General features: G+C 43.8%; 1 protein-coding gene across 2 annotated transcripts in view; it reads right to left on the bottom strand.

The window, feature by feature from the left end:
• Nucleotides 1-319: 319 nt before the first annotated feature.
• The window catches only part of LOC147632439 (pentatricopeptide repeat-containing protein At5g39350-like), a 40,608-nt gene continuing 16,171 nt past the window's right edge, over nucleotides 320-24,756 (bottom strand). The window contains exons 1-2 of one of the 2 annotated variants that reach the window (XM_086807268.1): nucleotides 3,471-3,548; nucleotides 320-3,257 (exon numbers count right to left, since the gene is read on the bottom strand). In XM_086807268.1, the coding sequence (XP_086663394.1) occupies nucleotides 833-3,199 (2,367 nt within the window). In that variant the 5' untranslated portion in view covers nucleotides 3,200-3,257; nucleotides 3,471-3,548 and the 3' untranslated portion in view covers nucleotides 320-832. Of the gene's footprint in view, nucleotides 3,258-3,470; nucleotides 3,549-24,756 lie in introns of those variants that run through there. The other variant, XM_086807267.1, reaches the window with a different exon arrangement.

Here is a 24,756-nt window from a genome sequence, read left to right as displayed (position 1 = left end):
TAGCTTGAGATTTAGCTCTAGGTAATATATAGGTTAAGTTGCTGAAATCTCTCCTAAGCCTAGTGAACTCATCCCTGCCATGATCCTAGCCAACTAGAAATTCCCTACTTTCGTGAAACAACGATTGTCCAGAAGAATGTTTTGGGACTTGATATCCTATACAGGATTAATCTTGTCCTTGCACTGGTGTAGATATGCTTGAATCATAGCTGCAATGGTTGCTATGATAACAGCTCAAAACAAGGAAATGAAAAACTAGGAATTTAGGGGAAATTGAAAAATTGAGGAAATTGGGGGGGGAAAAAAGGAAAAATATGAGGGAGATACAATTTTATTGTGTTCCCCTTTACTTTTATTATTTACATGCTTTTGCAAGGCCACACTTTATAGAGACAGACAGAAAGAGAGAGAGAGAGAGAGAGGAGCTGTAAGGTGATGTGCAATTGGTTTCTGTGCAGCATCCTTCCCTTTGCCCTAGGTTTCAGTCAACTAAACATCCCCGTCCCTTGTCAATCCTTTGGCCCAGTTCTTGTGTTTAGCTATACATTCCGTTGCGTCCCTATCAATGGTTTCTCTTCCCTCGGCCCAGCTCTTCATTGGGCAACTTTCTCATGAGTCCTTGTCTATGTTCAACAAGAAGGGGGAAAGAGGAGCATAGGTTACATGTAAGAGTAAGCTCAGTCTTGTAAAGTCCGTTTGAATGCAATTACACATCCCCCAACTGCAACATCATGAACCCAGTCATTAATGAGCAATGATAGGGTTGTAAAGTCCGTGTGAATGCAAGAGTAAGTTTAGTCACGTAAAGTTCGTTAGAATGCAGAGAACGGATTTACACATCATCCCCCAACTGCAATATCATACTATCGTCCTCCATATAAATTCCACCAAACGCTTCCTTCGCACCCTTGTCCTTCATTAGTTTCCTGATCTTATCTGCTTCCACCTGCTTTCCTGCTGCTACATAGATGTTTGACAGAATCACATAGCCAGCCGGGTTTTGTGAATCCAACTCGAGGACATGCTCAGCAACACACTTGGCCTTTTCCGTGTTACCATGGACTCGGCATGCACCTAGCAGAGTCATCCATGCTACAACAGTGGGAAAAGATGGAAGGTTATTGATGAAGGCTAATGCCTCATCAAGCCTGCCTGCCCGGCTAAACAGATCCACCATGCACCTGTAATGTTCGTCAGACGCTGAGATTTTGTAGTCTTCAGACATTAAATAGAAGAATTGAAAGCCTTCATTAATTAGACCTGCATGGCTGCAAGCAGAGAACAGGCTAACAAAGGTAACATCATCGGGCTTAATACCCTTTCCTTTCATCTTTGACAAGAGATTGAAAGCCTCTTTGCCTTTACCTTGGTGGGCATATGCTGCAATCATCGCAGACCAAGAAACGATATCCTTATCAGGCAGTCTCTGGAACAGATGAAATGCCTCATCCACCTTCCCACATTTTGCATAAAAACTTATAAAGGCGTTCCCAACCACCACATTACAGTCCATTCCACTGTCAACAATCAGAAAGTAGATCATCTTGCCCTCTTCTAACGCGGCGAGACTGGCAAGGGCATCAAGAATGCTTATGTAGGTGATCTTGGTTGGAGTGACCCCAACCTTAAGCATTTGTGGAAAAAGGTCAAAGGCCTCCTTTCGATAGCCATTCTGGGCATAAGCTGCAATCACTGCAGTCCATGATACAGCATCCCGTGTAGGCATGGAGGTGAAAACTTTGCATGCATCGATCGGACTTCCATAGTTGCCATACATTGTGATAAGAGCATTGCCAATAACAATGTCCAGCTCCATTTGTTTGTCGATAATGAGGGTGTGTATCAGCTTGCCTTTGGTCAGTTCACCAGAATCAATGGATGCCTTGAGGATGTTGACAAAGGTAACCTTGTTAGGTTTGACGCCTTCTTCCTGCATAGATTGAAATACTTGAAGGGCCTTGTCAAAATAGCCATTCTGTGCAAAGACTTGAATCATCGAAGTCCATGAGACCACATCTTTTACATGCATTCTGTCAAACACGCTGAATGCATCCAATTGACTTCCACAATTCCCATACATGTTCAGTAGGGCATTCCAGGCAGCAGCTGATTCAACTCCAAAGTCAAGTATGCAGCTGTGGACCAACTTACCCTCTTCAAATGCTGAGAGACTGGTACACGCATCTAGTGTGCTGATAAAGGTGACACCATTTGGCTTAACACATTGGTGATGCATTTGTTGGAAAAGTTGGAGGGCCTTCTTACTACAGCCATGTCTAACATAAACAGAAATCATCGAATTCCATGTGACTACATCTTGTTTACTAGTATCATCGAATAACCATCGCGCATCATCCACAATTCCACACTTGCCATACATAGTAAGCAGAGCAGACCCTATGATTTCATGTGACTCATATCCACCTCTGATTACATGAGCATGGATCAATCTTCCTTCATCTAAAGTTGTAGGGCTGCTACACGCATTGAGGATGGTAGCATATGTCATGATGGTCGGATTCACACCCTCTGAGACCATCTGTTTAAAGTATTGTATAGCCTCGGCAGCTTGCCCATGTTGAATATGCGCTGCAATCATTGTGGTCCATGTGATGAAGTCTTGCTGCGGCATCTCCAAGAATGTTTTTACAGCCATCTCCAAGCTTCCACATTTTCCAAACATGCTGACCAATGCATTGCCAACAACAAGATCTGATTCAAAACCCTTGTCCTTGATAAACGCATAGACTCGCTTGCCCTCAGACAGGCTGGTGCACGCCTTGAGCGTATTGATGAAGGTGACACTGGTTGGCTCTACACCTTGTGTGTTCATCTGTTCAAACAGTTGGAGGGCTTTGCTAAACTGGCCATGCTGACAGTATGCTGCAATGATCATGTTCCAAGAGACCACATTCTTATGGAGCATTCTGTCGAATACCCAGCGAGCGTCATCTGGGCTAGCACATTTATTATACACTCTGATCAAGAGATTCCCCAGGAAAACATCTTGGTTCAAGTTCAGTCCATTCTCAATTATGTGTGCGTGCACCTGCTTGGCTTCAGAGAGGGCTCTGGCATCTGTTTTATATCTCAATAAAACTCCATGAAGGAATTCCTTCAGCTTTCCAGGATTGTTTGTGGGAATTGGTTTCGTAGTGATCGCCCCCCTCTCTATACACAATTTTGCCTCCAAAAACATATAAACACTCCTTCCCCACAAAATTGGAGGCTTCCACCTTTAGAGTGCTAGATCTCACCTGAAAAACATAAGCGTCAATAAACTCTAGCTTGCAAGTATGTCCCAACAAAGATAGCCAAGTGCAGCAATACTGGGCAGCAGTAAGGGTGCTGCTGCGACATTTTTTCTTGTGGTAGCAAGGCGAATAGCTGCACAAGTCAATGAATGAAATCTCAATTAAGATGTATCAATTTCTGACTGTGAGATTTAAAGGAGATTAGGACCCACTTACCAAACAGAAGTGCAGAACCAAACCCATTTGCTTCACCAAGGTCCTTCATGCCTAGATACATCATCAGAACAAGCACCTAGAGAGAGAGTAAAAAAAGGCAATGAGCCTCTCTCTCTCTCTCTCTCTCTCTCTCTCTCTCTCTCTCTCTCTCTCTCTCTCTCTAAGGTGATTTCTGCCTTCTCTCATTAGGAGGGGGAGATTGTCATGTCCTGTTGTTTGGACATAACAAGGCTAGCATGAAGGCTGGACAATTCAGTATTATGTGAATTGGATTATTGGGCTATATAGTTGGGTTGAAGCTCATTTTAGGAGAGATCCTCCATGAGACTCAAACCTTGGGAGTGGGGTCTCCCAAGGGCCCAGCTATTGGTTAGCCCATCGGCTAGCCACATCGACGACAATTGTGAGGACCGAAGTGCATGCTTTTGGGATGCGCATTGGACCAGGGTTGTGGGGCCTCTATCTCGGGGGTGGCAAAGCCTTGTATCCGCTTTGTAGCCTATGGTTGGGTGGCGAGTGCTGGCCGAATTCATCTTTATCCTCATGGTATTGTTTGATCTTTTGCAACCATGAATAACAAGTACTTGAATTGCTTCACGGATATATGCTTATGTATGTGTAGTTCTTTGGGCGGAAACTTAGGTAAGTGGGCTCACTTGGGGTGTGTTTTATTCCAAACCCAAACCAAAAACAAATGCCTATTTTTAGTTGAGTTGAATGTATTTGATGCCTAGCATCACAAGTTACAACTCTATAGCACGAATATTAGAATTTTTCTTTCTTTTGAATATTTTCTTTTGTTGCACCAACATCCAAGATCACAAAGACCTTAAGTCCCTTGTACACAGCAGGTAACACTTCATCGCTTTCAAAAGAGTGTCCCAGCTTATTCATGGGCACTTTTGGCTATCCTTTGGATCTTGTTTCCGAAAAAAGAAAGAAAGCAGAACCACGAGAAAGACTCCTCAAATACATTGCACCAAATATGTATCCATTAGCAACAAGCATGATCAGTTCCTGCACGTGACCCACCGTTGTGTTAAGGGTAAGGGATATCAGGCATGGAGATAGCATTGGAACAGATGCTCAATTCTTCAATAAGACTTGGAGGTGGAGATCAACAGTGGAAGGTGTTCAAACAAAAAAATTGAAGTCAAGGTCAAAGTCAGAAGAGCCTATGGAGTATGTTACTGTTGGGGTAAAGGCATTATGCCCACCCTTATAGTGTGTACAAGCCCATAAGTTATAGTACATAGTACACTTAGTACTTTTAATGTACTAAGTGCACTATGTGTACTAGTGCAATATACATGTGTGATAGGGGAGTCACACACTCATCTTGATGAGTTGACTTATCCCCACAACTCTCTCTCTCTCTCTCTCCCTTCTTGTTCTCTGTGTATGTCTCCCACATGAATCTCTAACCCTAATTCTCTCTCCCATTCAACTGGTATCAGAGCCAGTGCTGTCTTGATTCTCCCCCTTTGCCCTAGAGCTTGCCATTTTCCGGTGCAGCACACTCGGCTCGTATTCTTTGTGCATCTCTGCTGATGTACAAGCCTAAAGCGCTACTGTACCTACCAACCAGGCGCCTACAGCAGCAACAGCAGCAGCAGCGCCCACCAGATAGCACAGTAAGAGGCGTTGGTCCAAGAAGCATGTAGCGCTACAAGGTGCAGAGGCCATGGTGGCATATCTGGGACGAGTAAGAAGCTTGGGCTGATACGCGATAGGAGCGCCATAGCCAACAGCCAAGCAGCAAGGCGCTGGTGGCCACAAAGTGTAACAAAGAAGCGAGGCTGGAATTCACCACTCGTGCGCTTGCAGTCGTGCGCGTGTGAGTGCTTGCAGTTTTGACAACCAAGCGCAGCCAATCAAGCACAGCAACGAGCAAGAGGAAGGCCCGTCGCGTGTAGTGCTAGTGCTATCCATTAGGCAGGCGGGCGTCAATACAACAGGCGAACACGCCTACGTGCATACCCGTAGCGCAAAGAGGAGTCGGGTCGGCGCTTTTGGTGCTGCGTTCCATCGCAACTCGCCTCACCAACGCGTAGTTGGAGGAGTCGGGTCGGCGCTTTTGGTGCTGCGCTCCATTGCAACTCGCCTCACCAACTGGCAGTCGGCAGCTTGGAACAGTCGGAGCCCTCAGCCTCTCTGTGATATCATCCGTCGCTATTGTCATCTGCAACAAAGCTCTCCTCACTACCTTTGGCTTCAACTTTGACTGAAGCAGCATCAGCTCCTTCAATTGCCCACCTGCACAGCAGCAGCATCATCACCCCCTTTCCTGCAACAAAAAAAAAAATCAGAAAATTACAAGGTATTTGCCTCAATTTTTTTTTTGGGATTTGCAATTGAGCAGGTACAATCATTAATTGAGCAAGTACAGGTGGCGAATTGCTCAATTTTGAGCAAAATTGGCAAAATTGGGTGAGATTGGTCACAATCAGGATCAATTTGCAGGAAATTGGTTGTCGAAATTTGGGGCTTTTGATGTATTTGTGCAATTAAGCATTCATACATGCTGTATGATGTGAGAAATCGCACATTCGGGCAAAATTGCAGTGCAAATCAAGGGGCTTTTGTGCCGATTGGATTGATTTGCATGTAGGCACTCGCAGTTGATGCTTTGGGCAACGTGTTGATGCCTGACAAGCACTCAATGTGCCTGTAAATCAAGGGGCTTTCATGTATTGGATGTATATGTGGCCAGGGGGAAGCACTGTGAAGACTCTGGATGCCTTCATGTGCGTCAATGTACCATGTATGATCAGCAATTGATCTTAAATCAAGGGGCTTTTCAAGATCGTATGCTGGTTGAGCTTGGCAAAGCAGCAGGCAAGACATTTATGCCTTGAATCCTCAAAAATCAGCTTGCAGTCAAGGAGCTTTTGCCCAATTTTTGTTCGAAACTGTTGTATGCAGTGTTCGGGACTGTAAAAGTCTGATTTTCACTCATTTGGACAGCTAGGAGAGCATTTATTGCTACTGTACCTGCTGGTACAGATTTGGCACAGCTTTGTGCAAGTTTTGGCATGGCTGCACATTGATTTGAGTGAGCAAAAGGTTCAATTTCAGCTGCTGTACTTGCCGGTACAGGTTTGGTACATCATTGGTGAGCACTTAGTACTGCTGTACAGTACTTTGGAAGGGCAACAGAGCACATTTAAGGTGCTGTCCTAAATCTGCAGCAACCAGATTTTGGTGATTTCATCACATACAGTGGGAGAAAAGTTGCATTCTTGCTTCCGCAGTGGGAGATAAACTTTGGGAGAACAACTGTTAGCACTTTGTGTGCTTTTGGTGCAGTGTTTGCACATTTTGCAGGGAGTCAGGCATTGACAGGTTGCATATTGCTATGGCAACCACAGGTGAGAGCTCTTCATTGCTTCACATCAAGAAGCTTGAAGGCTCACATAACTATGATATTTGGCAAACCCAGTGCTATAATGTGTTGCTCCAGAAGAAGCAGCACAAGCCTATCAAAGAAAGGGGTGTAATGCCCGCTTCTCTTACTGCTGAAGAGTGGGAAGATATGGATGAGCTGGCAAGATCTACTATCATGTTGTCTGTGTCAGACTTATTACTTTTCAGCATTCGTGAAGAGAAGACAGCTTGGGGAATGTGGCAGAGATTGCAAGACTTGTATGCCCAGCAAAGTGCCTCCAGCAAAGTGTATTGGTTGAAGAAACTCATAGGCCTTCAGATGAAGGAAGGGGCGTCTATGACAGCCCATCTAAATGAGTTTAATGGTATTGTCAGCCAAGTTATAAATCAAAAGTTGGCAATGGACGATGAGTTCAAAGCCACCTTTCTCTTATGCACTTTGCCAGAGAGTTGGAACACATTCAAGACAGCCACTAGCAATTCGAATGCTATGCTATCATATGCAGATGTTGAGGGTGCTCTTCTTCAAGAAGAGATGAACAGGAAGAACAATTCCGTTGGAAAGTCCAATGCAATGAATGCACGTGGGAGATCCCAGCAAAGGGGTAAAAGCCAAGAACAGGGAAGGAGCAAGTCCCGCTCCAAAAAGGACTTGGAATGCCATTATTGTGGCAAGAAGGGACACATCAAAAAGCAATGCTACAAATGGAAAAATGATCAAAAGGAAAAGGGAAAAGGCAAAGACAAAGACAAAGATGTAGAGCCAAAGGGCAAAAGTGGAGTCAAGATTGAAGAAATCAATGTGTCACATGCAGGTGACAGTGAGGATGAGGTCCTATTTACGTCTTCACTTGATGCCCATTCACTTCTTACAGGTGGTCATGGTATGCACTCATGGATCATTGATTCAGGTGCCTCCTTTCATGTCACAGGTTGCAGAGACTTGTTTGTCAGGTATACTGCTGGCAATGAAGGAGTGGTTTATTTGGGTGATAACCATGCATGCAAGATTCTTGGCAGAGGTGATGTGAGGCTTGTGTTTTCAGATGGCTCACAACTTATGCTCCATGATGTCAGGCATGTGCCTGAGATCAAGAAGAATCTGCTTTCTACTGGACAGCTTGATGATGCTGATTATGTTACCACATTTGGTCGTGGAAAGTGGAAGATTAGTAAGGGCTCACTGGTTGTTGCCAGAGGCTCTAAGGTAAACACTCTTTACTTCATGCATGCAGGTGTTTGTCACCATGCTAATGTAAATGCAACCGAGCTGCCGGAAATCTCTATGTGGCATAGCCGGTTGGGACACATGAGTGTCAAAGGAATGGAGCAATTGTCTCGTTTGGGTTACTTGCCTTCTCTAAAATTTTCAAGTTTTCAGTTTTGTGAGCATTGTATATATGGTAGGCAACTACAGTGCCCCCACAAGAAAGCTCTTGGACAGAAAGATGCTCAGTTAGAGCTTGTGCATACTGATGTATGTGAGATGCCTCAGCTTTCTTTGGGAGGGACAAAATATTTTGTGTCTTTTATTGATGATGCCACACGCAAGGTGTGGGTTTATCCTCTTCGTTTGAAGAGTGATACATTCTCAGTGTTTCAGAAGTTTGTTGCTCATGTTGAGAATCAAATTGGCAAAACACTGAAGGCTTTGCGTTCCAACAATGGTGGAGAGTATATGTCCAAACAGTTTCAGGACTTTTGTGATGCTAAAGGCATCAAGAGGGAGCTCTCTACTCCTTATGATCCTCACAAAACGGGACAGCAGAGAGGATGAACAGGACCATTCAGGAGAAGGTCCGTTCTATGTTGTCACATGCTGCATTACCTCATGGTTTTTGGGCTGAAGCTATTATGACAGCCGTTCACCTTATAAATAGGTCACCTAACACGAGGCTTAATGGGAAAGTGCCAGAGGAAGTATGGACAGGGAAGCCTCCGTCATACAAGCACTTGAGAGTGTTTGGTTGCGTTGCGTACGTGCACATACGCAGGGAAATGCGCACCAAACTCGATCCTAAGTCTCACAAATGCATATTCCTAGGATATGGTAACAAAGGTGAAATGGGGTATAGACTTTGGGATCCCGTGAATAAAAAGATTATACGCAACAATGATGTCATTTTTTATGAAACATGCATGTATAAGGAGCCTGCAAGGCAACAGGAGCCTAGCAGAGTCATCTTTGATGATGATGGACATCATGGACAACAACCAAGGGCTGTAAATCAGCCATTACAGCAGCAAAACCAGCCCTTAAATGGTGCTGAAAATGGTCCAAATGGACAGCCAGAGATGGCAGAAGATATCCCTATGGATATACCACAGTTAGAGGAGATACCGGGCATGATTTTTCAGCCTTATGGCATGGAACAGGAGCCACCAATGGGTGATTTGCAGGCTGGACAGCAACCTGCAAATGATGGTCATTGGGTACAGAGGTCCACAAGACCCTCCAGAGCCCCTGACAGGTTTGTTCCAGGGGTTGACTACTTGATGCTCACTGACTGTGGGGAGCCCTCATGTTATAAGGAGGCTTTACAGAGGGCAGACAAGGCTCTTTGGGAGCGTGCCATGAAGTCAGAGATGGATTCTCTGCACAAAAATGGAACATGGAAGTTGGTGCATTTGCCTGCAGGCAAGAAGGTTTTGCCATGCAAGTGGGTTTACAGGCTCAAAGTTGCACCTGATGCAAAGCCAAGATACAAAGCCAGGTTAGTGGCTAAGGGCTTCAAGCAGGAGTATGGTGTGGACTTTGAGGAGATCTTCTCTCCAGTGGTCAAAATGACCACACTTAGAGCTGTGTTAGCTTTGGTTGCGCATGATGATCTGGACTTGATTCAGATGGATGTGAAGACTGCTTTTCTTCACGGTGATCTCCATGAGGAGATATATATGCAACAGCCAGAGGGTTATGCAGTGAGTGGAAAGGAGAAGCTTGTATGCAAGCTGAAAAAGAGTCTTTATGGGCTCAAACAGGCACCAAGGGAATGGTATCACAAATTTGATACATTCATGAAATCCGAGAATTTCAGGAGAAGTGACATAGATCACTGCTTGTACACCAAGAAAGCTTTGGATGGCAGTCTATTGATCCTCATCTTGTATGTTGATGATATGTTGATTGCCGGGAAATCTCGTAAAGAGATGGATGCTTTGAAGAAGAGGCTGCATCAAACCTTTGATATGAAGGATTTGGGTGATGCAAATCACATTTTGGGTATGCGGATACTTCGGGACAGAAATTAGCATGTGTTGTATTTGTCTCAGAAGGAATACATTGGCAAAGTTTTGCAGAGGTTCAATATGGATGGGGGGAAGAAGACTAGTACTCCTTTGCCTCCATATGTGAAACTCAGTGCTATGGACAGCCCACAGTCAGATAGTGGCAGGGCTGATATGGCCAAGATTCCGTATGCTTCAGCTTGTGGCGGTCTCATGTATGCCATGGTTGCTACTAGGCCGGACATTGCATTTGCAGTGGGAGTGGTTTCTAGATACATGGCCAACCCTGGCAAGAAGCATTGGGAAGCAGTGAAAGGTGTCATGAGATACCTGAAGGGCACACAGGATATGTGCATTTGCTTTGGCAAACAGGATGCATTAGTGCATGGTTACACGGATTCGGATTATGCCGGTCATCCAGATAACCGGAAGTCTACTACCGGTTATGTTTTTACATTCACAGGAGGTGCTGTGTCATGGATATCCAGGATGCAGAAGTGCACTGCCTTATCTACTACAGAGGCCGAGTATATTGCAGCCACAGAGGCTTGCAAGGAGGCATTATGGCTATCTCGGTTAGTGGTTGATTTGGGATATACAGGGGATATTCCATTGTTGCATTGTGACAGTCAGAGTGCAATCCAGTTGGCAAAGAACCCTGTCTTTCATGCAAAGACGAAGCATGTGGATGTGAAGTATCACTTCATCAGAGAGGTGATAGAGAACAAGCAAATTCAGCTTGTTAAGATTCATACGGATGACAACCCGGCTGATCTATTGACAAAGAGTTTGCCTCCGGAGCGGTTTGCTCATTGCAGACACTTGATGGGCATTGGATGAGGCCAGTTTCAGCCTTGATATGGCCTTGTATATTATCATGTACATGCTGATTTTTTCTTTTCCTTTACTTAAGGGCACTTTGCCTTTAAGTGGGAGGTTGTTGGGATAAAGGCATTATGCCCACCCTTATAGTGTGTACAAGCCCATAAGTTATAGTACATAGTACACTTAGTACTTTTAATGTACTAAGTGCACTATGTGTACTAGTGCAATATACATGTGTGATAGGGGAGTCACACACTCATCTTGATGAGTTGACTTATCCCCACAACTCATCTTGATGAGTTGACTTATCCCCACAACTCTCTCTCTCTCTCTCCCTTCTTGTTCTCTGTATATGTCTCCCACATGAATCTCTAACCCTAATCCTAACTCCCATCAGTTACCTCATATGTATACCTTGGGATCACTTTTGTTGGACCTCAGTTCTTGATGCGGAAGGCGGTTGAAGCTAGATTGATGAGGGGATATGCATCCCTTGGTTCGCTAGAGAGGCAATGCTCACAGATACGGTTTCAGGAGCCGAGGACAAAGCTTTGTGTTTGGGACATCATAGCATAGCGGAGGCTACACTCCAACCCACACACACGTCAATCCGTGAATGCAACCCGGTTAGCGCATAGAGGCTATCCCAAAAGGGAGAAGATTAGTTAACCACACACTAATGACTTCTAATCCTACTCAATCCTTCTTCAACAATCAAGCAATCAATCGTTGATTCCTTCTCAATCTAACATAATCAATGGATCGACATATGGTTCATCAGTAGCCAACTGTAAGGCCATCATAGAAGCTTTGCGACGCTCCTTGGCTTTTGCAACCCTAGCTTTAGCCTCCTCTTGAGCCTGACGTTTAAGTAGGTCAAGTGCTTCTTTCCGTGTTTGTGCAACCTGCATCTGTTGAAGCATGGCTTCAGTTAATGGTTCATTGTATTTCTTGAGACGACTTCCATTAATGAAGTTAGGCATTTGCTCACCTTCTAGTGTCTCTAAACGCACTGCACCACTTGGAGTAAGCTCATTAATCACAAACGGTCCTAGGCCACGTTTCTTGAGCTTTCTCTTATGCTTCTTAAGTGTGTACAAGAGCACAAGGTCTCCTTTTTTGAATCGGCCAGTTGTTACATTTCTATCATACCATTGCTTCTGTCTCCTCTTCTCAGCATACATCCCCATTACCGCCAATAAGCGGGTCTCATCAAGCTTTTCCAATTCATCAATGCGTTGTGAAAGCTCATGACCAGTCCAATCCAATTGTTTAGCTACTCGTAGAGTAGGTACAAGAAATTCAATGGGAAGAATTGCGTCTAATCCAAAAGCAAGCTCAAATGGGGTTGTGCCCACAGATGTTTTATAGGCTGTCCTATATGCCCAAAGAACTGAGTGCAACTTTTGCTCCCAATCAGTCCTATGTCCCTCAACAATCTTTGTGAGTGCTGTGCAGAGAATCTTGTTAGTATCTCAGCTTGTCCATTGGTCTGGGGATGATAGGGTGCAGAACGCTTGTGAATTACCATAAATTCTTGAAGCAAAAACTCTATGACCTCATTCACAAAGTGCACACCTTGATCACTAACGATCTCAATAGGTAAGCCATAGCGTGTAAACACGTACTCATACAAGAACTTGGCTGTGGTTCTGGCATCATTTTTGACTGTAGCCTTTGCCTCTACCCATTTGGTCAAATAGTCGGTTGCGACTATAATATATTCAGCATGCGTGTGACGAGCTGGAGGTTTAATGGGACCGACAAAATCAATACCCCATTTTGCAAAAGCACGTGTGCTTAACATAGGCCGCAATGGCATATTATCCTTTGTGATGGGAGGTTTGGTCCTTTGACAATCGTCACAACGTTTTACATATTCTTCGGCATCCATTTGTAAGGTTGGCCACCAAAGCCCAGACCACCTAATCAACTTAGCTGTGGTATTGCCCGAAAAGTGTCCACCCCCAACACCTGCATGTGATTTTCAAGTAGTCAGCTTCACATACACACATGCGTAAGTTGCCATCCTTGCCCCTCTTGTAGAGTTGGCCCTCTATCAGCATATAGTTTGCCGCTTCAACTTTAATAGCATGCTTTCGATGTTTAGGAATTTTTTGATCCGTATGACCATGCTGAAGATAGTCCACAATATACTTACTCCAACTTGGTGTAGTTGAAATTTGGAATAATGTGACATTATGAATTGGCTGTTGAATTTGACATGAAGCACAGTTACGAACAAATGTTTCAGCATCTGCATGCATGGTAGGCCACCATTGCCCATCCTGAGATATACGTCGCACACAAGTAGTAGCTGATGCATGGATTCCACCGATACCCGCATGTGCCCATTCCAAGATCTCCTCATATTGGTCGGGGTTAGGTATAAGCCGCAACACTCCATCATTACCCTGACGATATAATCTTCCTGAGATTAACTTGAACGGTCGCCATAGGTCCACATTAGAACCCGCTAGTTGTATCTGCCCACTTGTCAAAATTTCTAAAATGGATTCAGACCATCTAAGAGCTATCTCTACAAGGAAAAGTGTTGAATCTAACATATCATCATCCACACCCACAGGAGCTTCGCCAGAGGTGATTCGAGACAAATGATCTGCCCTAAGATGAGTTGTTCCTTTTCGAACTGCCACTTCAAAATCAAACTCAAGAAGGATGATAAACCACCTCACAATCCTTCCAGTTGCACAAGGCTTATTGACTAAATATAGCAATGCTTGATGGTCCACAAAAAATATGAATTTGTTTGCCAAAAGGTAATGGCGAAACTTTTTCACTGCATATATCATGGACAAACCTTCTCTTTCTGTTGTGGTGTAATTCTTCTCAGCATTGTTCAACTGTCGACTAGCATATGAGATTGGGAAATCCTTATTATGTTCTCCCGATTGAGCCAAAATACATCCAATTGCAAAGTTTGAAGCATCAATATGGACATGAAAGATTTGGTTCCAATCTGGTGCTCGTAAGATGGGTGCAGTCACTAATGCTTGCTTCAACTTTTCAAAGGATTCCTCACACTCATCAGTCCAATTAAACTTTACAAGAAGAGCATATAATGGTCTGGCTAGGACAGCGTACATGTAGATGAATCTACAGTAATAGCCACAATGTCCCATGAATGTTTGTACCCCTTTAGGGTTGATAGGCCGAGGTAATGAGACAATGACATCAATTTTATCCATATCTGTTGAAATCCCATTGCGAGAAACAATATGGCCCAAAATTTTTCCTTGTCTTACCATGAATTTGCACTTGTCAGGATTCAAGCATATACGATAAAGTTGACACTTTTGAAACACAAGTCTGAGGTGTTCTATATGATCATCACGCTCTTGTGAGTGAACACATAAATCATCCATGAAGATCTCAAGAAATTGCCTAAGGTACTCCTTGAATACATGACTCATTAACCGCTGAAAGGTTGCTGGTGCATTTGTTAGACCAAATGGCATAACACGATAGGCAAAGATGCCATCTTCAGTAGCAAAGGCTGTCTTGTGTTGATCCTTTGGATCAATTGACACTTGATTGTAACCGGAGAATCCATCCAAGAAACTATATGTCTTTTTCCCTGCAACTCGTTCCAGAACATGATCCATGATTGGAAGTGGGTAATGATCACGCACAGTAGCTGCATTTACCTTCTTGAGATTTACACATACTCGAAGTTTTCCATTTTTCTTGGGCACCACTACAATAGGGGAGACCCATTCAGTGTGTTCAATCTCATAGATAAATTCTGCCTCTAAGAGCTTGTCTATTTCATCCTTTATCTTCCGTGCAAAATTCTCATTGTAAGTATAAGGACGTTGCTTGGAGGGCTTTGCATCCTCTCGCAATGGAATTGTATGCTGACATATGCTTGGATCAACTCCTTTGAGGTCTTTATAACTCCAAGCAAAAACATCGCGATACTCCTTTATTGTTTGTATTAATAACTTCTCCTCATCTAAGGACAAGTCTGTGGCAATCCACACATAGCGAGGCTCTTCTCCTGGCTTAGCAATATCAATCTTTTTTGCATCTTCTGGACCATCGTATGAAACCCCTGGCATGCTTGGTTTTTGTCGCATGGGCTGTTGAAGAACAATCTTCCGATCTTGAAGAGTGTACTGTGTGAAATTGGGAGGAACATTGAGACCTTGTTCTTGTCCACTTGAGTCTTCACTCATTGAAGACCATGCGGTTTTGAGCTCTCCTTTGCCATCTTGCATCGGATTTTTTTGTTCAACCGTTGTCTTTGCACTTCCGACACTCTCTTTTGAATCGGTTTTAGACTTGAGTTTTGGTTTTTGTTTCTTCGTTTTTTTACGATTTTTGCTAACAGTTTTTAGCTTTTCTCCTGCTTGGAATCCATCTGATCGTTTTACTCGGTCTTTGATACTATCTTGTGCTTGGACATAGTATAGATATCCGTTCTTTCCTGAGAAGTGAGGTGGTGGTCGAGAGTGTTCACTCTTAGACTCCTCCTTTTCTTTTTGTAGTCTTTCACGTCGTTCCCTCTCATCTTGTTTACGGATTCTTTTATGGCTCTTACAGCATTTACGTTTAGGTCGGCTTCGAGGGATCTCTACTTGAACCTCCCTTCCTCTCAAGAGTAGGCGTGCCTTTCCTAACTCTTCCTCAGGGATTGTCACATCATTATTAAAATCAGAGTCCCATCCATCTTCCTTATCAGCATCATTAGCAGATTCGAGTGTTAAATCCTCTTCTGAGACTTCCTCGACATGCAGTGCTATTGTGGATGCATTCCTATAGTACAAATCATCTAGAAGGTCACGTGGTTGTACCATTCGTATAGGAATAATATCATATCCATCTGAGTCACAAAATTCAATTGGCTTAGGTAAAGCACATGTCGATAATGTTGCAAGGACATGACTCCATTCTAGTGGATCAATTAAATGCTCAGGGAAGGGTTGTGGAATGTATGCCTCATCTGATACACTTTGATTACCCTTAAGTCTCTCAGTGTTGAAATCCCTACATGAGGCTCCACACATCCACAGATCTTCTCGCCCGTCTGACAATGTAACTCTTGAGCTCTCAGACGAAGCAGAATCAAACTCATCTATTGGAGACCTTGTTACATCACGATATGAGTGATTCCTTAGGTTGACTCTTGTGATGACAGAATCATGTCGGAGGTACAAATAATTGTATCCCCAATCTTGAATCATTTGAAATTGTCGCATGAATGGTCTACCCAATATCACTTCATAGTTTGGATGTTTTCCAAAATCCACTACTGCAAAGGTGTGCTCATATTCAATCCCACATGTGGTGACCAATATGTTCTCAAGCAGCCCAAGGGGATGTTCTAAGCTTCCATCTGCTAGCTGCAAGCGCATCCTGGTACTCCTAATAGCTGGTTTTCCCCACTTTTCCCAAATGGACCTTGTCACAATGCCCACTCCTGCACCACTATCAAGTATTGCAGTTGAAGCTACTTTTCGCACTTCTAATGGGAGGGTAGCATTTCCCTGATCGTCCTCACAAAATTTTCCTACTTTGTTGATAGGAACTGGCATAACATGCTTTGTCTCGGGGTGTATAGTACACTCATGGTGACCCTTTTGTAGCAATACCTGCTCTGACAAACATGTGGCAATATCATTCCACAACTCAGGTCGAATTTTTATCAAGTCAAGCAAAGGTAAGGTACAAGCCACTAGTGCTGACAAAATAGCTTGCACGATACTCACATCCTTCTCCTTTGTCAACCTTTTATACATGGAGGGTATCTTCAAGGTTTGAGAACAGTTCTCATATTCTCCCAGATATGATGGTAAGGTTTTCATTGTATGCTTACTTCTAGGAGAAACAATTGTTTGAACTTCCTCCTGGATACTTGGGCGTCTAAAGTTATTTTCCGTGCCCCTGGTAAAATCCACCTCAGAGAATGGAGGTGAACTAAGAGAAGACATGTTCTCATTAACTTTCTCATGAACTGCTGCCCACATCTCATTTGCCATGTCCTCGTTAGCATCAATAACTTCATCATTGCATGGGAAGACAAGGCTAGGTTGTGGCAGAATTCCTTCTTTCAATGGGGTGTCAATTGGTGCAGACCTCTCGCTATGAGCTTGTGAAATGAGCTCACTTTTCATTTCCCGACTTGATGATACTTCCGGTATGGTTTCTAATGTTGGCTTAAGAGAGGTTGGGCCCCGAGGAATAGGTGGTGGTGGTCCCTCAAGTATTAACTGAGCTTCCCTAATGAGTTGCTGATGTACAGCTAGATTGATCTTCTCCTCACGAGGGTTTGGGTATTCTTGAAGCTTCTTGGGTAGCTCAGATAAAGCTGCAATGCGACTTCTATGAGCATCAATGATGGCATCTAGAGTCTCATTCACCTTATCCACAAAAACAGAACCCCCAGAACTATCCTCAGTCGTACTAGCCTCATCTTGTTTAGCACTAGGCCTAGGTTGAGGTTGATGCTCCTCATGCACTTCTCGGGATGTAAAAGTTTTATCCCTCATGTTTTGTTTAGAGGCTTCTTGAGAACTAGTGGATGCACTTTTAGTTCGCTTGTTTCGGTTCTTTTTCCTCCTAGTGGTCTTTTTTCTATTGGACTGTAGGGTCTTGTCCACTAGATTTGTCTTTGCATCCCTAGTTCGAGGTGTCTCATCAGTCTGTATTTCGGCATTTCGTGTCTGTGATCTAGTCATGACTCTAAGTGGCACGACATCCTCATTCTCAGATCAAGGTGGTGATGGAACTGCCCCTACAAGGTTGAGTGAGACCTTTGGTTGAGAGGTGCCTTCCTCATGTGGTTTCAGCAGACAATCCTTTGGGAAGTGTTCTACACAACACCCTAGACAATATCTTTCAATTGGTGGAAACTGTTGTACTGTTATATTGGATCAAGATGCTTGCCTTGAGCGATGTGGACAATCACGAGCCCAATGGGGTTCTCCGCACTCATAACAGGGGCCCATTAGTTTGGCTTCTACTTTCCTTTGCTGCCATTGACCTGAGGGGCCTGGAGTCCTAGGTTGGTAGCCGCCTAGCAACATCAAAGAATTTTGTTCCCCTGGTTGAATCTCCAATGCTTGGCTTGGGTATGCGGGACTTTCAAAGAGATTTTCCTTGGATGAATATGATGCGTATTCCTCCTCCACATAGCCTGGGTTTACCAAGTCTCTACACATATTTGAATTGTCGTAGTCAACAACCCTCACAGGAGCAGTCCCAGGAGCAGGAGGTTGGGCACCAAGAACAGGTCGTGCTTGCTCTTGTGCCATCGGTGGCTTACGTTCAAAATTAGTATACTGTTGATACATTTGTGGAGCCACTCCTCCCCTTGGCTGCTCACGTTCCTGTCTCATTCTTGCAATGCGAGTACATTCCTGTGTGGTATGGGTAAAGTTCCAAGCACAGGCTTGGCACCACTTTTTTGTGGATTGGTTTGTGACTAGAGGAGAAAAGGTATTACATTCCTCTGTTTTATGGTTACCGCCACATGCTCCACAAAGATGAGGACCTGTAGGTAGTACACTCCTCATTCGTTGCTGCTCTTGTTGTGGCTGCATGGGTGGGCGATATATCTGTCCCAATCTCCTTAGTACTAGGTTAGCTATCTGGTCTGGATTTACTAGCGCGCTAGACCCTGAACTTTGGTCATCACCCCACTGATCTCTAGGTTTCACCTCAGGGCCAGAACCATCTTGGAATTTGAAGTTATCGGTGAAATCCATAGCATCATGGCAACACTCATTGAAATTTGTATGCTTCTTCGCATAGAGATGTGTATGCAATGTTGAATTTTTGAGTCCTTTTAAGAAGAGAGAAATTAATCGACTCTGGGCGGGCTTCTCATCTTCTGGGCAACGATTAATGTACTGCTTCATTCTATTTACACAGTCTCTAACACTCTCATTCTCACCTTGCTTGAAAGAGTAGATGTGTGCTACCGTGTCATGTTGAATTCCCATCAAGGAAAAAGCAGCAATGAATCTCTCTTCCAGAACTCGTAAAGAAGATTTGTCTGAAGCCTCTAGTGCCTGAAACCAAGCAAGAACCTTTCCCTCAAGAGTAAGCCCAAATCCTTCAATTTGAGTATGCTTGTCAGCCACTTGCTCAGCTCGAACTGCTTGCCTAAATGCTGCTACATGGTCGTATGGATCTCCCGACCCTTCATACTTCTTTACCAGTTTCTGAAGAGTTGATGGCCTTACTTGTCTTGAATACTCATCGTAGGGCCTACGGCCTCTCACTCTCAGTGGGAATTGTTCCTCTCTTTGGTAAGATGGTCCACATGAATCCAAAATTGGTGTGGGTTCCCTATTACCAGCCTCACCAAACCCCTCCAAAGATCTTGTCACCCGCATTTCAGGAGGTGCATTTATAGGAGGCCGAGTTGGCTCCCCTCTCCTCCGATTGTCATAGTGAGAAAAATGTTGCTGTGGTGTGACCTGTGGTGGTCGCACTTTTGGTGTAGGACAATATCTTGGTGCTAGAGTCGGGCTACTAGCAGTGGTCCACTTTGATGTTGAAGGTCCCTCTCTAGTGAACTCTCGTAAGGGAGGAGCAATAGTTTCTCCAAGAAAGGCTCTCTCCTGATTTGGCTGTATTTGTTGAGAACACTTCCATGAATAATGGTTGTCCTTTCCACGTGAGCTCCCGAATCTCCTTCCAATCTAAGGTTCGGTATTCATTGGCCCATTTATCAACTATTCTGTTCATGTGTCCTGCAAGCTTCTCAACTACCACCACAAGTGCTAGAGGAAGATCTAGCTCTGGCATTCTAGTTGTGGCATAATATCCCTCTAAAGAGTCCTTATAGACCTCTTGAAGTGGGTCATCCTGTAAGACCTTTGTCACTGGAATTTGTCGTACAAACTCCCATTGGTTCTCAGCCCCCTGATCCATTTTGCTCTTGCCTTTCCTATCCCTTTCCAAATTTAGATCTACAAGAAGTAAATCATCTATGGATGGCTTTAAGGACTGGGCATTGGATGGTCCAAGCATGTCCGGCTCAATGAGCCAGTCATCTCTAGACTCCCTTGCTCTGGAAAGCTTTGATAAGTCTAAGAACTCGGTTTTAGAGAGCTCCCCTAATTTGTCTACATTTTCTGGATGGTAGGTGACTTCGTAGCGAACACCATCTCCACCCATGTACATGTTACCCTGGTCATTGACTAGAGATGCTCTATCAAGTTCTGAGAAAATGTCTGCGATCTTAACAAGATACCGTTGTTGTTGTGGATCCCTAAAGATCTCAGCTCCTTGAGCGTTCGTGTAGACATATTGGAGTCTCACATTGAGTGTTAACCCCATAGTGTCGGCTTCAAAAGGATTAAAAGATCTTGTGGGTGTTCTATTTGGGGCTAAGGGATGACTATTTGACGGCCCTAGATTGTCCATGGACAATGAGCTAGTTGTTCTGGAGGAAAGGGTGTCGGATTGGGATTCGGAAAGGGTTTCAGCAATATCTGCTAAATTTCCTACCGATTGGGTCCCACTTTCTTGCGTAGGTACTCTAGAAGGTGCCCTAGACCCTATGGCAGAATCTATAAGACGTCCCGACCGCAAGTGCATAAGGTCAAATTTTTTTGGTTTTTTATGTTTTTTTTCTTTTCTTTTCTTTTCTTTTTTTGTTTTTGTTTTTGTTTTTTTGTTGTTTTTTTTATAAATAAATATATATATATGTATATATATATATATATTTTTTTACCCTTCCTAACCACTAAATGCAACTAAAATGAATATGTGTACAAATACCTATCCTTTTTTTATTTTATTATTATTTATTTTTTTAAAATGATTTTATTTTTTAATTTTTTTTTTAAATTTTTTTTTCTAATTACAAAAAATATGAATCATGCTAAAAAAAATACTAATTATGCACAAAATTACAAAAATTTTAAAACGATGCAAGTTACCCTAATTATGTAAAAAAATTACAAAAAATTAAAAAAAATTTAAAAATTACAAAATATGCAAAGAATATGGACTCCTAAAAAAAACACATAATTTATAGAATTTTTTTTTTAAAATTTTCTATTTCTTTCCTTTTGTTTTCTTCCTTTTTTTAAAAAAAAACTAATAAATTTCGTACCAATTACAGAAAATATGAATCACGCTAAAAAAATACTAATTATGCACACAATTTACAGAAATTCTTAAAAAAATGCAAGCTACTTTAATTATGCAAAATTTTACAGAAAATTCAGAAATGAAAAATGGACTCAAAATACGAAAATAATAATTGTTTTCTTGTTTTTTTTTCTCTTCTTTTTTTTTCCTTGTCTTTCTATTCTCTCTTTTTTCGTTTTTCTCTCTTTTTTCGCTTTTCTCTCTCTTTTTTTTAAAAAAAATTATATTTTTTATTATTTTGTTGTTTTTTTTTATTATTATTATTTTTTATTTAAAAAATACAAAAACATGAAAAATTAATTAAAAAAATAAAAATTAAAAAAATTAAAAATGAACTAACCTTATCAGTTCGCTCTGCGCCAGCCTGATGATCTTCACAGCTAGCCTGGCTGCCAGTGCCTTCACTCTGCACACCTGTCGGCCTGGGTTCCGCACGTCAGCCCCTCCTTCGCGTCGCTTCTCTTCGCTCTCCCTCAGTCGCCACAACGGGCCCTCGCTTCCCTTCTTCGCCGGCCTCAGCTGCCGGTCGCCTCCTTCGCCAACTGCACGCTTGCTACAGCCCAACTACAGCCCTCTCAACTCCACGTCTTCCGCCTCCACGCGGCCTCTCAAGCCAGCCACGCAGGCTTGCTCTACAGCTGCCTTTGCTGATGCTACACGGCCACCTCTTCCTTCACCGTCGACGAGCTCACGCCTTCTCTTCCACGCCTTCTTGCCTCCACTTCCTTCGCGAGCTGCAGCCCACTTCGCTGCCAGCCGCCTCCAGCAGCCTTCTGCCGCTCTCCCTCACCTTGACGCCTTCCACGCTTCTGCCAGCCGCGCCTGCTTCTCTTGCAGCTACCCACACGGACTCTTCTGCAAGCTGCGCCTAATGCAGACGCCCCCCCCACAGCGCTTCGCCTTCGCTTTCAGCCGGCCGCCCAACAGCTGCAACGTATATATATATGTAAAATATATATATATATATTTATTTATTTATTTATTTATTTTTCTTTGCTGCGCCTCCAACGACACACCTCCTACAGCCCGACGTCAGAAAATACAAAAACAGAAACCACTTGAACCTACTTAATGGCGGGATTACTCTACCGCAATGGGGTTTTAATTTGTTTTTGCTTCTAATCAAAAACAGAAAACACACAAGGCGCCCTTGAGATCACACACTCAATGCCCTTGCAAACTCTACTCTAATCTACCCTAATCCACAATTTTGCAATCAATGGAGCACTTAGTATGAAGTAATGGTTAACACCCTTCACTAACTTAGGTGTGCGTCCCCGGCAGCGGCGCCATTGTTTGGGACATCATAGCATAGCGGAGGCTACACTCCAACCCACACACTTTGTCAATCCGTGAATGCAACCCGGTTAGCGCATAGAGGCTATCCCGAAAGGGAGAAGATTAGTTAACCACACACTAATGACTTCTAATCCTACTCAATCCTTCTTCAACAATCAAGCAATCAATCGTTGATTCCTTCTCAATCTAACATAATCAACGCATCAAGATTAGGCTACACTTAAGCACAAAAATGCAACTTATGCAAAGAATCTAACATGCAAAGAGCTATCACACAAGCCTCAACTACACATCATTTCATGCACAAGCTTCATCACATGCACTCTACAATTCACAAATCAGATTTTAGCATCAAAACATCATTACGAAATCTAGATTAGCAAGTGTGTAGACCGCAACCTCAAATCATTGAATACGTAGAGAATAGAGAGTACAAGATTGAAGCAAGAATGGAGATGGAGAGCCTTGGGAGAGCACATGAGAAGGAGCTATGGAGCAACCAAATGACCAAAGAGTCCTCCTTTAGCTCTCAAATGGGCCACTTTTTATACAAAAACTCTAAAACTCCCAAAAGTTCCCATGTGGGATTATTGTCAAGCCCACTCCCACATTCATCTACAACTTGGAACTCTTTACAAGAGCCCTAAGTGTCTTTTTTGTTGCATCCTTGCATTGATCTTCATTCGTCACGCAACACTTTGGCTATTTGATACTCTAGTTATACCTACACTACTGTATGGTGTCCCCATCTGGAGTCCCACCTTACACCATAGGAGGAGACAGAGGGGAGAGCCGGCCGAGATAGATACAGAGGAGGTATATGATGGGTGGAAGCCGATGGAGAGCCCCTAGTAGCGATGATCTCGCGCATGATTAGGAGTAAGCCATCAGTGCTACATGAGATTGTGCGGGCAGAGATGGGGGCTGCATCGATAGTGACATGGGCTCTATTCCAGACACTGACATACTGGCACAGTCTATGGGAGCTTCCACTAGATATATACCCCCGGCTAGCCCTGGAGTCCTCGCGACAGCCGACACTCAAGGGAGATACAGAGTGCTGGTATGCATAGGTAGGCACTTGGTTTGGCATGCATGGCATGCACATGGAGACACTCCCCCTGTTCTAGTATAGCACAAGGCCCTGTCATTTGCTCTTAGTCGCACAAAGCAGAACAAGGTTATCAAGAAGGACATTGTCAAACTGGATACTCAAAGGACATGGAGTTCACCTAGTCGTCCACTGGGGACGAAGATGGCCTTCTACAGAGATCACCTCCTATGCCTGATAGAGGATGGTTTCATCATCCGTCCACGCTACATGGACACACACCTATCTTTTGGGGTGACATGTGCGATCAGCCAAATCCGCACCTCGTCCCACCAGCTCAGAGTGGAGACTGCCAGAAATGGGCTCAGGGCGGCTGCACTAGAGAACAGGATATGCCAGCTCTGTCATACAGAGCCTGAGACAGAGGATCATTACATATGCCGATGCCCTGTATACTATGAGTTTCACAGGAGGTTCCACTACCTCTTCCGAGCTAGGTTCGGACCACTTTCCAAGATCATGGACTTCCCGGATCAAAGATGTCTGGGACTTTTTCTTCTAGAGCTCCGCAGACACAGGGAGTCCTTCGTGAGATTCAGATCAGTTGTACTTGCTCGAGGACAAGCACAGAGAGCTCTCACCGACTTCTTCCATACCAGCACTCCGAGGGCCGATCTACCCACCATACATGGACCACAAGCTAGTGCAAGAGCTCGACCGAGAGGTGTGACACTCCACAAAGCCATTGAGTTATGCAGAGCTCGACGCCCCAAACCCCATGACCCTCACCCACAGCCACACCACCACAGGAGGATCCGGGCCATCATCGCGAGACCTTCTTGTGCCGGCTCAGTTTTACCACCTTGAGCACCACGTCACAGCGGCCCATGAGGGATGTATTAGGGTGACATGAGAGCTCTCTGTTCATGTACCTAGATCAGATTTCATAGTTCTAGATTTTTGTTATCTTTCTTTACTACTATTTTGAACCCAAGATGATGTACCTCATTAATATGATGTAACCTTTTGGTCTCATAGGTCATTTGGCCTTTTGAAGACGTTAATACAACTCTCTCTCTCTCTCTCTCTCTCTCTCTCTCTCTCTCTCTCTCTCACACACACACACACACACCACACATGCATAGCATGGGTCTCCATCAACCACCTTAGTGCTGCACCTGTGCATCAGAGATCAACAGGTTGGTGTTGCAGACCCTGAGGCTTCTATGACTTCTATATGCATGAATGATTCTCTCCAAGTGGATTAAGGAACTTCAACTGACTGACTGACTGTCTAAGCCTAAGGAATGACCTACGTAGCTCATGCCTGACATATCCTGGACTGAGGATTACAATGGGATCACGGCG

Source organism: Cibotium barometz, chromosome 13 (genome assembly GCF_041138505.1).
Source record: "Cibotium barometz isolate CiBa-2024 chromosome 13, ASM4113850v1, whole genome shotgun sequence".
Classification (NCBI taxonomy): Eukaryota; Viridiplantae; Streptophyta; class Polypodiopsida; order Cyatheales; family Cibotiaceae; genus Cibotium; species Cibotium barometz.
The sequence above is the reverse complement of the archived record's forward strand: the minus strand, read 5'-3'. Positions and strand labels throughout refer to the sequence as shown.